At 41.1% G+C, this 13,838-nt stretch overlaps 1 protein-coding gene and 1 non-coding gene across 2 annotated transcripts in view; both read left to right on the forward strand.

Moving 5' to 3' along the window:
* Positions 1 to 13,838, forward strand: part of SLC28A3 (solute carrier family 28 member 3) — a 53,850-nt gene that overhangs the window by 17,966 nt on the left and 22,046 nt on the right. The window contains exons 3-6 of the mRNA XM_029920384.1: positions 3,544 to 3,627; positions 8,442 to 8,524; positions 11,432 to 11,523; positions 12,925 to 13,114. Coding sequence (XP_029776244.1) covers positions 3,544 to 3,627; positions 8,442 to 8,524; positions 11,432 to 11,523; positions 12,925 to 13,114 — 449 coding nt within the window. The remainder of the gene's footprint in view (positions 1 to 3,543; positions 3,628 to 8,441; positions 8,525 to 11,431; positions 11,524 to 12,924; positions 13,115 to 13,838) is intronic.
* Positions 5,487 to 5,591, forward strand: LOC115277151. Its single transcript, XR_003902257.1, has one exon. It is a non-coding gene; the product is annotated as a U6 spliceosomal RNA (small nuclear RNA).

Raw genomic sequence — 13,838 nt, forward strand, 5'->3', positions numbered from 1 at the left:
GTCCCAGATGGCATGATCTCATCCTTTTTATGGTTGCATAATATTCCATTGGCTATAAATATAATTGACGTCTTCCTTATCCATTTGTCTATTGATGGACACTTTGGTTGCTTCCATATCTTGGCCACCGTAAATAAGGCTGCAGTAAACATAATGGTGCATATATCTTTTTGAGTTAGTGTTTTTGTTCTCTTCAGATAAATATCCAGAAGTGGAATTGCTAGCTCTTGGGCTAGTTCTGCTTTTAACTTTTTGAGGAACTTCGACACAGTTTTTCATAGTGGCTACACCAGTTTACACTCCCACCAACAGTGCACAAGGATTCTTTTTCTCCACATCCTCACAGCATTAGTTATGTCTTGTCTTTCATTCTAGCCTGACTCATGCAATGCCCTTACCTTTGTCTCAGTTTCTTCATCTGTAAAAATGGAGACCACAGGATCACAGGACTTTCGAGGGTTTAACCTTGTGTTGTGTACCTACCATGTATTATATCAATCCAGGCCCACATAGAAGCAAAACCAAAAGTAACCAGGGAGAAGCTTGTTTCCTGCAGATAAAAGTCAGAAAGTGGGTAGGACAGAGCTGGAGTGGAAGCACTACTCCAGGTTTTCAGACACTCCGGAGCCCTGAACTCACTCACTGTTCTAACATCCCCAGGATGGGGCCCTCGTGTTCGTGTTCAGGGCCCAGCTGGGGCCATCCACACGCAAGGAGCACGATGCAGAAAACGCTGTAAGAGACAAGCAGCACATGCCAGACAGCTCTCAAGGCACATTCCCGGGCGGCCCCACTCAGGGCACCACATCTATTTATATTTCATTGGCCAGAATTAATTATAAGTGGAAATGTAGCCATTTTTGGGTGGCTACGTGCTCAGCTGTAATTCTATAGAAGGGAAACACTACAAATAGATGGGGAGGAAATGGTTGCAGTGATTTCTCATGTTTTAGAAGTTAGAAACTGAAAGGAATAAATAAATGATCATTTTAAACACCTCTGTGCATCTGTGCTCACTGCAACACCCACCACGGACCTGTAGTTGTTGGAGAGGCATGGAAAGTTCAGGATGGAACCCCAGGCTCAAGGGTCTGCTCCCCAGAGCATCTCAAGCCAGAATGGAGTACACCCAGCAGCTAACACAAAGGAGGAAAATTAATAGGTGTGCTGTAAGCTGTTTAGAAATACTCATACACAACACCACAACACTGTCACCCATTCAGTGGGGTGACAAGCTTGCGTTTAGAACACAACATTCATTGTCGTTCAGTGTAGTAAGGTATCTAGGAATCTAAACTAATGTATCTAGTAATCTGAATTCCTAAGCAGATGGTCAGAAACAACAGAAGTAATTATGGGCCACCCATTCAGTCCCTATGACTCCAATTTGACAATAAGCAATAAAACAAAGCAAAGCAATGTGTTAAGGATTATTTTTCCAGTGCCAATCAACACCCAAACACCCTCATCATTTCTGTTGGGTATCCCCAAATGGGAGACATTGTTCTTCCTGAAAATGTTAAAAAGCCAAAGCGTACACTCCTCTAGGGGTAAAACAATCCCATTACACCTTACAGAATCCATCCACAGGCGCCCTTCTCACCACTTACACCTACTCTGCCCCACCCCCAAACACACACACACACACACACACACACACACACACACACATTTCCTCTTTCATTAACTTTAAGAGGGTAAGGGGTGATGGTCATGGAGGGGGGCACTTGTGTGGAGAAGCACTGGGTGTTGTATGGAAACCAATTTGACAATAAACTATTATAAATTTAAAAAACGTACACAGGAAAAAAAAAAAAGGCAGGCCCCTTCCTTGTGTTCCAAAAGTTTCAGATTCTGCCACCAGGTGGCAGGAATAATCAAGAATTAGCAGAAATTACCAAGAAGGTCCCAGAAAATGTCAGGAATCAGGAAAGGATCATGAGAACACCAAATCGAATCAGTGGTATAGATGGATAGACTGAGGCTGAAAAGCATCACAAATGGCATTAGGAACCCCGAGGACCAGCACCCTCTGCTACCTGGGCCCTGTATTTCCACCACCTCATGCTGGGCTTTACAGGAAAACCTTGGATGGTGAGTAACTTGTTTTGTGGGTGTTTCACAAGAGGAGCAAACGTTTCTAATCAATTTTACCTTGAGGAACGAGTGATGTCTCACAATACAAGTAGTACATGACACCGAATGTCACATGATCACAAGTGAACCAATGATTCTTGAAATTTGCTTTGATATATGAGTGCTTCGGATTACAAGCATGTTTGCAGAACAAACTGTGCTCGCAAACCAAGGTTTTACCGTCATCATAACTTTTCAGCTTTATTTATTTATTTTTATTTAAAAATTTTCAGCATCCATGAAAGAGAATAGTAAAAGGAGTCCCTGCGTGCCCGCCAGCCAGCTTCAGCAATCAGCACATTTGTCGTCCTTGCATACCATATACAGCACCTCCTACTGTATTTTTTTACCAAATACTCAGAGGTACTACATTGCCATGCCAGCTAACGCGACATCAAAACTTTTGTGGTTCGTTCATTCAACAACTAATCGCTAGCAACAACCACTAACAATGTGTGGGAGGCACCGCGCTAAAGTAAGATACGAAGCTGTGACCCAGAAGGGCAGTAGGACAACAAAGCGTTTATGCATAAATCATGTGTGCGCTGCAGGCTAGATTTGATCCACATTTTAGACACGCTTGTATTTTAATAGATGGTAAGTGCAACACGAGTTGGAATTGTAATTTTTATAGATCCGTGGGGCTAGACAGAGATCTAAAGTTAATATCAAAGTATACACTTGTTCTTCCTTCAAAGACAAGGTCACAGCTGAAAGGGCGAGCAGGGGACATTTCCTGAAAAGCTATGGGGACCTACCTGACATGGTTTATCTATCTTGTTTCCTTACTTGGAATGAATTACCTTATGAGGGCAAGTTGGGATGAGATGGGAGGAAGATCGGAGCTCCTCAAAACAGGTAAAAGAGCAGTGAGCCAGGTGGTGTCTGCTGCATCTCAGAACAGCAGCTCAAGGGAAGGACACTCCTCCAGGAGCCCAGCCCCTCACCTCCATAAAGTAAAATGAAGACATCTTGACAAAAGAAAGCATTGTTCTGATTCTCATTACTACTAGAGATTGCTTTAAGCTAAGCAAAACACATTTTAGCATCTCAAAAATCCAACATCTAAGAAGAAAACTACCTGGTCTACATTTTGCTTTATTTTTAAGCCGGAAGCCTGTGGTATGTGACGCACTCTAGCCTCTTCCCTGTTTATAAAGTCATATGACTTAGATGGAGGCACTTGGTTCTCTTTTCCATCTTCCTCAAGTAGGACCACACCATTCCTTCCATCAGAACAGAATAGAACAGAGATCATTTGTTCTGTTTCTTTATGAACTCAAGATTCACTGGTCCTTTCTTTTTTCAGCTGACTCATCTAAGCACCTGTTCTTTGCTGTCCCATCCCTCAAAATCTGAGTTTCTTGGTTCTGAAACTGTTTTTTGCAATCTGTGCTTTTCCCTTAGATTGAAGACGACTTTGATGAAAAGCAGAACACATCAGGAAACAACAATTCGCTAAGGTGTAGAGCTGCGCAAAACACCCAGCAGGTACGGTGGTGATGGCTGAGTGACTCTATTACCATAGTAACCACCTTGCAACGGGACGACAGCTGTGGGGACAGAAAGCGTGCGCTCAGCTGACACTCAGAGGAATGAATTAAATGGTAATTAAAGTGTGTGAGGCAGAGTCGTGAAGGAAACACACATGCTCAAACAAAGAGATTTTGTGTTTGTACACCTGTCCCCGGAGTTTTCTGATAGTGAGAGTACGTAGGTTTCTCAGACGCTCACTATTACAGATGCCAAGCTCCTTCCCAAGGCAAAAAGCACTGGCTTAAACCAAAGCATCTCGAGTTTAAAGTAGTGAGACAGATGAGGAAAGTTCTGAGATATGGTTCTAAAACTATCCATCATGCCCTTCGGGTTCGTTGGTGACACCTAAGCTTACAGCAGGCTGAGGCCCTCCATCGCAAGGCTACATTTATTTCTTTTATATATTGAATTCTGGGTAGAATCTCATTTGAAGAAAGCCTTCTGTTGCTAAAAATCAAGCGGATTATTCATGTAGAGCATCCTTTTTTGATAATTCTGGGTGCCTAATGTCAAGCCATTTAATGGAGGGAGTTATTCTCATGATAAAAAGAATAACTTGTTTAAAGTAGAAAATGTGGGAAATTGTTGCAGCAAAATTTGGAAGACAAAAAAAAATGACCTGTATAATTCCAGGGAAAAAAATCAGTACCTAACATCTTAAATGGTGGCCTTTGAGTGCGAACATAACCCGCATGCACAGGTCACCTATACTGGGATCGTGCTATCCATATTAATACAGTCTATGCTACTTAATATATTGTAAAAAAAAAAAAAAAAGAAAAGAAAAGGAAGAAAGAAAGAAAGAAAGAAAGAAAGAAAGAAAGAAAGAGTCCACTTTCCTCGTTATTCAACAAAATGAGAGAAAACAATACTTCTGTCCATACAAAGCTTGCACAGAGAAGTTTATAGTGACACTAATTCATAATTGCCAAAACTTGGAGGCAATTAAGATGTGCTTCAGCAGGTAAAGAGATGAATAACTGTGGCTTATCCAGAAAATGGAATATGCTTCAGCACTAAAAAGGTATGATGAACCCTCAAGCCACGAAAAGACATGGAGGAACATTAAATATGCATTACTCATTAAAAGAAGCAGTCTGAAATGACTATGTACTGTATGATCCCAAATATATGACAAAGGAAAAGGGAAGACTGTGAAGGCAGCAAAAAGACCAGTGCTTACCACGAGGAGAGGGCGGGATAGATGGGCAAAGCACAGAGGATTTGAGGGGCAGTGAAATGACTCTATGTGATACTATCATGGTGGATATATGTCATTATGTATTTCTCCAAACTCATAAGATCTATAACACCAGGAGTGATTCCTAATGTAAACTATAGATCTTGGGTGACAATGTGTCACTGTAGGTTCATCAGTTGCAACAAACGGACCACTCTGCTAGGAGGCGGTGATCATAGGGGAGGCTAGGCAAGAATTGGGGGATTTCTCCTTTCCACTCAATTTTGCTGTGAACCTGCAACTGCTCTTTAAAAAATGAAACTTTTTATTGTTTCACAAAACAATCAAAAACAAAAAAATTAAATATTTTAGTGTTATAAAAAAGAACATAAAGACTGAGGAGGATCCACGGCATTGGGCAACAATGGTCCTCGAGTGATCTTGGCAGACACCATCTCAGTAAAAGCCTGTTGACAATGGACTGAATGAGTAGGATGTGACGGTCACTAAAAGTAATGATGACTCTTTCCAGTGGTTTGGCTGTGAAGGGATGGAGGGAGGATAGATGTTCTATTCTCATGGGGCCAAGAAGATTTTTGTTGTCGTTTTCGATTTCTTTTAAAGATGAGGATAGGTGCTCACTTTGGAAGCACATATAATAAAGTTGCAATGATAGGAAGTAGACTGGCAGGCCCTACACAAGGATGACATGCAAATTCGGGAAGCGTTCCATATTTTTAACACCAAAAAATCCACAAGTAAATTAATTTAAAAATGGTCAGAAGACATGAAAAGACATTTCTCTAAAGACATAGAGGGCCAACAACCACATGAAAAGACACTCAACATCACTCACCATCAAGGAAATGCAAATAAAACCACAACGAGACATCACCTCACACCTGTCAGGTTAAAAACACAGAAAACAACAAGTGTTGGCGAGGATGCGGAGAAAAAAGAGCCCTCATGCACTGTTGGTGGGAAACTGGTGCAGCCACTGTGGAGGTTCCTCAAAAACTTAAAAGTAGAATTACCATACGATCCAGTAATTCCACCACTGCGCATTTATCCAAAGAACACAAAAGCATTAAATCAAAGGGACCCATACACCTCTATGTTTATTGCAGCATTATTTACAAAGCCAAACTATAGAAGCAGCCCAGTGTCCACCAATAGATAGATGGATAAAGAAGAGGCGAGAAAGAGAGAGAGATATAGATATATAGATAATGGAATATCACTCAACCATAAAAGAATGAAATCTTGCCATTTGCAGCAACATGGATGGATCTAGAGAGTATAATGCCAACTGAAATAAGTCAGCCAAAGAAAAACAAATACCATATGATTTCACTCATATGTGGAATTTAAGAAGCAACATAAATGAATAGAGAAGAAAAGAGACAAACCAAAAAAATATGCTTTTAACTATAGAGAACTGGCAGTTACCAGAAAGGAGATGGGAGGGGAGGGTGAAATATGTGAAGGGGATTAAGAGTATGCTTATCACAATGAGCACTGAGTAATGTACAGAATTGTTGAATCACTATATTGACACCTGAAATTAATATAACCTGTATGTTAGTTATACTGGCATTAGAATTTTTGAAAAAGAAAAAATCTTTACCAATCTGATAGGTAAACATTAATTAATTAATCAAACAAACAAATAAAGATGGGTACAGGGTTGAGGATAAAAGAGACTAGTTAATGCCAGACATTCCATAGATAGTAGGTAACTTGAGACAATTTCACTGTAAGGAAATAACAATTGTGATTATTTATGTCAAATACTTTTCAAACATTAACTACTGGCTAAGCTAGGCGTTAGGTGGGAATGAAATGAATAAGGCTTATCCCTACCCCTGTCCTCACCAGCTGCAGCTTGGGCCCCACTGGTCTCTCTTTCTGTTATCCTTTACCAAAAAGTGAAGTCAGTCTAAATGAAAAGTATAATGGAGTTCGGCATCAAAGGACACTATGATCTTTGAGAATCCTTCCAGCTCGGAGACATGCTTATGACTTATTTCGATGAGTTCTCTTACAGTCCAGAGAATCAATGGCCACCTGGGCTGTTACAGAAAACAAAAGAGGAGATGTGGCTTTATCTCTCTTAAAGCAGGTGCAAAACTGCTGCACATCTGCATTCTTCGTTGCCACTTTCCCTTACCATTGCTTACGATAACTGGACCTATTTGAGATATTATTGCAAAGTGGAGGGAGGCAGGAAATCCTCTATGCTATCCTGAGAATAGGATGGGTCATGGATATTTAAAAGTTCAAACCGGCGGTGGGGGACGAGGGTGCGCCTGGGTGGCTCAGTAGATTAAGTGTCCGACTTCATTTTAGGACATGATCTCGCAGCTCCTGAGTTCAAGCCCCACATCGGGCTCTGTGCTGACAGCTCAGAGACTGGAGCCTGCTTCGGATTATGTGTCTCCCTCTCCCTCTGCCCGTCTCCCATTTGCACTCTGTCTCTCTCTCAAAAATAAATAAACTTAAAAAATATTTTTTTAAGTTCAAACAGTATCTAGAAAGATAACCCAGGTATATACTTCATTAATTAGAGCAAAGGTTAACTAAGAAAGGGAAATGCTTCCTTTTGCCCAGCTGATAGAAGGACCCTAGTTCCCAAGGAAAAGTTCGTCAGCTCTTAATTATACTAGACTAGTGGTCACATCTGCAAGCCAAGCTTTGGGCTGTCAGGAAAATAAAGCCAGCCTTGGTCTCAGTCCTTCAGAAACCAGAGCTGACAGAGTTTAAAAGGAGATTTATGCAGCCTCTGATATAAATTTCATTTAGCACTTGCCTGAAAACAGAGCAGGGGTTGAATGATTACAGTAGAGAAAGGAGTGAAAAGCATAGATATGAGCCTATTCCCTAAAGAAAAGGAGAAAATACCAGCGTTCCTTTGGAAGAAAGAAAGAGAAGTGTGATCCTGCAGGTTTTGTGATAAAGGAGAAAATGTCTGCGCAAGTAGATAATAGGAGCTATCTTCTTGCATAATAATTTTAAAAGACCTTTTGAAAGTCCTTTGCCAATGAGAAAGAATGAAATCCTGCCATTTGCAGCAATGTGGGTATAACGGGAAGGTATTATGCTACGTGAAATAAGTCAGTCAGAGAAAGATAGATACCATGTTTTCACTCATACGTGGATCTTGAAAAACTTAACAGAAAACCATGGGGGAAGGGAAGGGGAAAAAATAGTTACAAACAGAGAGGGAGGAGAGCAAATCAAAAGAGACTCTTAAATAGAATAAATAGGGTTGGGGGGGCAGGCGAGAGGGGGAAATGGGTGATGGACATTGAGGAGGGCACTTGTCGGAGAGAGCACTGGGTGTCGTATGCAAGCGATGAACCATGGGAATCTACCCCAAAAATGAAGACCACATCATACACTCTCTGTTAGCCAATTTGACAATAAGTTATATTAAAATAAATAAATATTTTAAAAATGTAAATATAAAGTAAAATGCAGTTCATTAAAAAAAAAAGTCCTTTGCGAAAATTCTAAGCAAAAACAGATCAGAGTTTATTATGCCCAAAATTCTCATTATTCCATCTCTGCTGCAATGTTTGATTACCAGGATGAAGAACAGGTCACCATTGAGCAGGATTCTGTGAGAAACAAAGAAGATGTGGAGGCCGATCCAGAGATATATCAAAAAGGGTACAGGTTTAAACTGGAGAAATAATCACATGGACCTCCTTTTTGGTTTTGCAATTTTTTTAGCCTCATCTAATTTTAAATATTTATTATTATTTATTAGATACTACCACCACTACCACCAATTCTCCTTTCCCCACTACCCACCCAGCACCATTTTTGGCAAAATTAATGGATCTCTATGATAATCACCATGGTAAATTCAAACTGCTAATGTCCTGGGAACCCAATATCCAAGACCGTCTTCTAATTAAAGGCATAAATTACCAGCTAATTGCTCCAGTCCATGCAAAAGTAGTTAATTCATCTTCTCAGTGTTAGTCAAAAAGCAATTGATTTCTCAAAACCCAATCCACGTTAAGTCCCAACACACTTGGTATCCTGTACTACCTACTGTAGTATCCTGAAGGTATTCCAAGTCTTTATTGCCCCATGAGGTAAGAAAGGCAAATTATTTTCTTTACCTTTTGGACTAGGAAAATGGAGCTCAGAGAAGTGACTTACTCAAGGTTAGCTAGAGAGGAACAATGCTAACTTAATTTCAGCTTCTGATTCCTAGTCCAAGATTGTCTGACACTCTGTCATAATACTCAAGTATTTCTCAAGTTTCTAAATTTCTATTTAAATTCTGTTTAAATTTCTATGTCTCTGAGCAACTTTATTTTTATGCCTCAGAAGGTAACTCTGTAGTTGGTCAGAATTAAGATGAAAAGTTCTTGTCACATTTACACCATTAAAAATATTTACTACCTCAGAAACCTGAGCTTTGTTCCATCTTTCATTTTACTTTATGGATCTCTGATTCCAGGGGCTGAGTAATTCTCTTGGGTGGTCAGGTTTCACTACTGCTAATGGGATGGACACAATCACCAAGAGGCTGGGAGTTGCCTAGCCAAGAAAACCAAATGGCTGAAGCCTCTATTTCTAGCTACTTTATTTTACACAGTGTGAGCTGTCATGAACCACATATTCCCTGTAATTAAAGAATCTGATAAATCCATAAAAAGTATATGAATGTGTTCGATTAAATGTCACCCTCCACCATTGCCACTTTGAAACGCTATCAGAAACTGAGGATGATGCATCATCAATTTTCCTAAATGAGGAAACTTAGTCTTTACTGAACTTTGGTTCCCTCAATATCATCTGGAACAGCATTTCCAATTCTCAGTACATGTATTCACACACATACACAACACCAAAGTTTTCATGAAATAAGACATCATTATTGTGAGTGATGTGTTCTGATCAATCCTATTCTTTCTTATTAAAGTTGAGAGTCAGGGTTCCTGGGTGGCTCAATCAGTTAAGTGTCTGACTCTTAATCTCAGTTCAGGTCATGATCTCATGGTTCGTGGGTTCAAGCCCCACATTGAGCTTTACACTGTCAGTGTGGAGAATCCCTGCTTGGGATTCTCTCTCTCTCTCTCTCTCTCTCTCTCTCTCTCTCTCTCTCTCTCTCTCTCTCCCCCCTTTCTCCTCCCCCTTCTCCCCTCGTTAAAATAAATACACTTTTAAAAAATAGTAAAACTGTATATCTATTTTAAAATAAAATAAAATAAATATGAGCGTCACACACTGTGCTCTTCACAACCCACTAATGGGTCCCAACCCACAGCTGTAAAATACTATTCCAGATGTACAACACACAATCCCACTTCATTTATCTAGTAATGCAACAAATGCCCATCAAGCACACTAATGTCCAAGGTCCTAGTGACACTGGGGTCACATCTATTCTCCAGGAAGTTAGCCAGTCAAAGCTTCATCCCAAAACACAATCAAAGAAGACAGTAGGGGTAAAGCACAGAGGAATGACTCTGTTCCAGGAGATGCAAGGTGTTGTAGGAGCGAGGGGCTTGGGCTGTGCCCTGAAACTCGCACAGGGGCTGAGACTTGGACATGGAGGCACAGCTGCTGCAAAATGGAGAAGTGGAGGCATTAACAAGTGAATGGGAGGTTCCAGCCCAGAGCTGAGTCCTTTAAAATCCTAGAGATGAGGAATCTCCTATACAGGACTAGAAGTAACGTAGAAGTGGCAATGCTTAAATGTGTGAATAAATTCCTTCCTCCAGTGAGAGAAGAAGAGGTCCCTGTTAGAAGGGGAAGTGAGAAAAGAGGCATATTAAGGGATGCCAGGTTTCAGGGCAGGCATGGAGGCAACAGGAGAACCCTGGGAGTAGCAGAGGACAGTCGTTGTGTGTATGGCCCTGGGGCCCCTCTAAACTCACTAGCTAATGGACACCATCCTCCCCAGCAGAAGTGATCAGAGGCACATATTACTCACTCACTACTCCCCCCCGCCTCCACTAATGAAGTTCTGGACAGAAACAAAGATGTGCCAACAGTGCCAGAACTTTCTGAGACGGCTATATTACATCTTGCTGGTTAATAGCTCTGAAACCACAAAATCCTTCTTTATATTTCAAGCACCCAGTAGGTCTGTCAGTCTCCCACTAAATAATATGGTGAGTCAGGACAGGGAGCCACCAACTTGCTCGAACTTTGTGAGGTTAGAAGGGATGAGAGTTTCTAAAATCAATGTTTCATATCCATGGATTAAAAGCTATCAGAGACCCACTTAGTCCCGTGAGAAACACTCTCATCCTATGATTTATTTCCAGCTTTTAGTTAGTTATTCATCTCCCCTGCTCTGTTTCCAGAAGCATGTTTTCTGCATCTCTGTAAGCCCTCAGGGCTTGGCACATACACGGAGCAAAAGCTGATCCAAGCCATGACTGATCATAGTCTAAAATGAGATGCATATCCCATTTCTATTTTGAAGGACATGCACTTCATCAGTCTGTTTGTTTGCTTGCTTGATTTACAAAGCTTCATCTAGCTAATTATGTCTATTTATTTCATGTTTCTGATGTTTACTTCTGCCTTGTTGCTCTTGTGTTGTTACAGGTATCTGGAAAGGAAGTATGATACAGTTTGTGATTTTTATAGGAAACATAAAACCACCTTTCGGTACATCATCTGGGGCATCTTAATAGTAGGTAAATAACAAAAGGGGGATGGATGCCAGTGTCTTTGTTTGAGAATCCAACAAATAGTAGCTTTCTGTAGAAAGAAAAGAAAGCTTTCTGTTCCCCCTGGACCTCTGCAAATCCAGAGAAGCAGGAAGTTAATCCAGAAGCCCCCGAGTGGTGGGTCTCAACTGCAGTTGCCTATGCAGATTGTTTCCCTATTTGGTTTATGCAGCTACTAGCTAATTAAGTTTCCTACTTTTATGGCCTTGGTTGTTGTGATATGGATTTAAGGGCTAGTTAATGCAAATCCAGGTAACTAGAACCCATGGTGATAACCACATGATGGGAACCTAACTGCAGGGAAGAATATAAGCAATTAATACTTCATGTAAATACAACATGAGCAGGAGCCTAGGGCCAGGCAGGCCACTTCTCTTACCTGAAAGCAGGACCATACTATCTTCACAGATAAGCAGATCCTGTGCTTTTACTCCCTCCAAAGCAAAAAGTTCTGCGGCCCATTCTGAAGAACACCCCTGTCTATAAAATGTGAACTTTTGCACCCAAGTCCATAGACATCAATCCAAGACTCTTGCACCTCCAAGGTCAGTGGCTTTGTTGGTGCTCAGATATCTGAAATAGGGAAAAGCAGGATTGAAAGATTCTTCTGTACTGGGCCAGGAAGGTAGTATTTTAAGCTTTTCAGGCCATGCAGCGAAAGCTACACAACTCTGTCCTTCTAGAACCAAAGTAAACAGGCGTGACGGTGTTTCCATACAAGTTTATTTGTAGAATACAGACACAAATATACAAACACAATTGTACTTGCAACCTATAAAGCAAGTGGCTGGCCAGATTTAATCTGCAGCCCATGTTGGCTGACCTTTCTAGGACATCCTGTTCTTATCTTCAAAAGCAGCCACCTTGGTCATTATCCCTCACCCCTTTCTTTAGAGATTCTTTGGAACTCAGAGAAGATGGGAAGGCCTATTTTCCTACTGAAGTGTAGGTCAAATTTGAGCTGCAAACCAGGAGAATCAATACCCTTTTGCCAGTGGTTGCTTCAACACCTAACCTTTCTCTGATAGAAGATCTCCTGCTGAGTCTGAATACCCAAAAAAAGCAGTTAATACTGAGAGGCCCAACAATCAAGCATCAGAGTTCAAGAACTCTAGGTTCTATGAGAAAACAGATCTAGCACTCTGTCCTTCCTGCATTCCCAGTGAGACTGTTAGGGAATTACTTTGAAAAAGAAAATCCTAAAGTATAGTATGGATAATTAACAGGAGTCAATAGCCACATCAAGAGCAATCCTGTGTTCAATGATTTCTTGATTGAATTTTCCCTTGGCTGAGCCACATCAGTGCTAGAGGCTGATCTGCACCTGGTGTTGGTGACGTCCCCTGTCTGTGCTGGCTTTCTCAACAGGTTACCTGGCTATGGTGATCGCAGCTTGTGTGCTGAACTTTCACAGAGCCCTTCCCCTTTTTGTGATCACCGTGGCTGTCATCTTCTTTGTGGTCTGGGACTACTTTATGGCCAAATATGAGCATCGAATCAATGAATGCCTATCTCCTGGCAGAAGGCTCCTAAGCAGCCAGTGGTTCTGGATGAAGTGGTAAACGCACTCAGTTCTCTTGTTGCATTTGACAGAAATGTTCATCTTTTCCAACCCTGTTTCCAAAACTGCATTCTAAAATTGCTCCCTCATTTATAGGCTATTGAAACTAGAAATAACCTGGGGAATAAGCTGGTATAATACCTTCATTTTACAAACAGGAAATCAAAGCCTAGATAAGGCGACGACCCATTCAAGATCTGTTCAAATATCCCTGCAGATTGCTTTAATTTCAAGTGCCACTTAATGATAAAATATTGTCCAAAACAAAGGATAGTTCTGACTCGAGGAGGTGGCTTTCTGCTCTGGGCCTAAAGCTGGCCTCTTAATAGAACTCCCCTATGACCCAGCAATAGCACTGCTAGGGATTTACCCAGGGGATACAGAAGTGCTGATTCATAGGAGCACATGTACCCCAGTGTTCATAGCGGCACTTTCTACAATAGCCAAATCATGGAAAGAGCCTAAATGTCCATCACCTGATGAATGAATCAAGAAGATGTGGTGTATATATATATACAATGGAGTACTATATGGAAATGAGGAAGAATGAAATATGGCCATTTGTAGCAAAGTGGGTGGACCTCGAGGGTGTCATGCTAAGCGAAATAAGTCAGGCAGAGAAGGACAGATACCATATGTTTGCATTCATAGGTCTAACAGGAGAGATCTGGCAGGGGACCATGGGGAGAGGAAGGGGGAAAGACAGCAGGGGAGAGTAAGG

This window comes from Suricata suricatta, chromosome 13, assembly GCF_006229205.1.
Source record: "Suricata suricatta isolate VVHF042 chromosome 13, meerkat_22Aug2017_6uvM2_HiC, whole genome shotgun sequence".
In the NCBI taxonomy this organism is placed as follows: Eukaryota; Metazoa; Chordata; class Mammalia; order Carnivora; family Herpestidae; genus Suricata; species Suricata suricatta.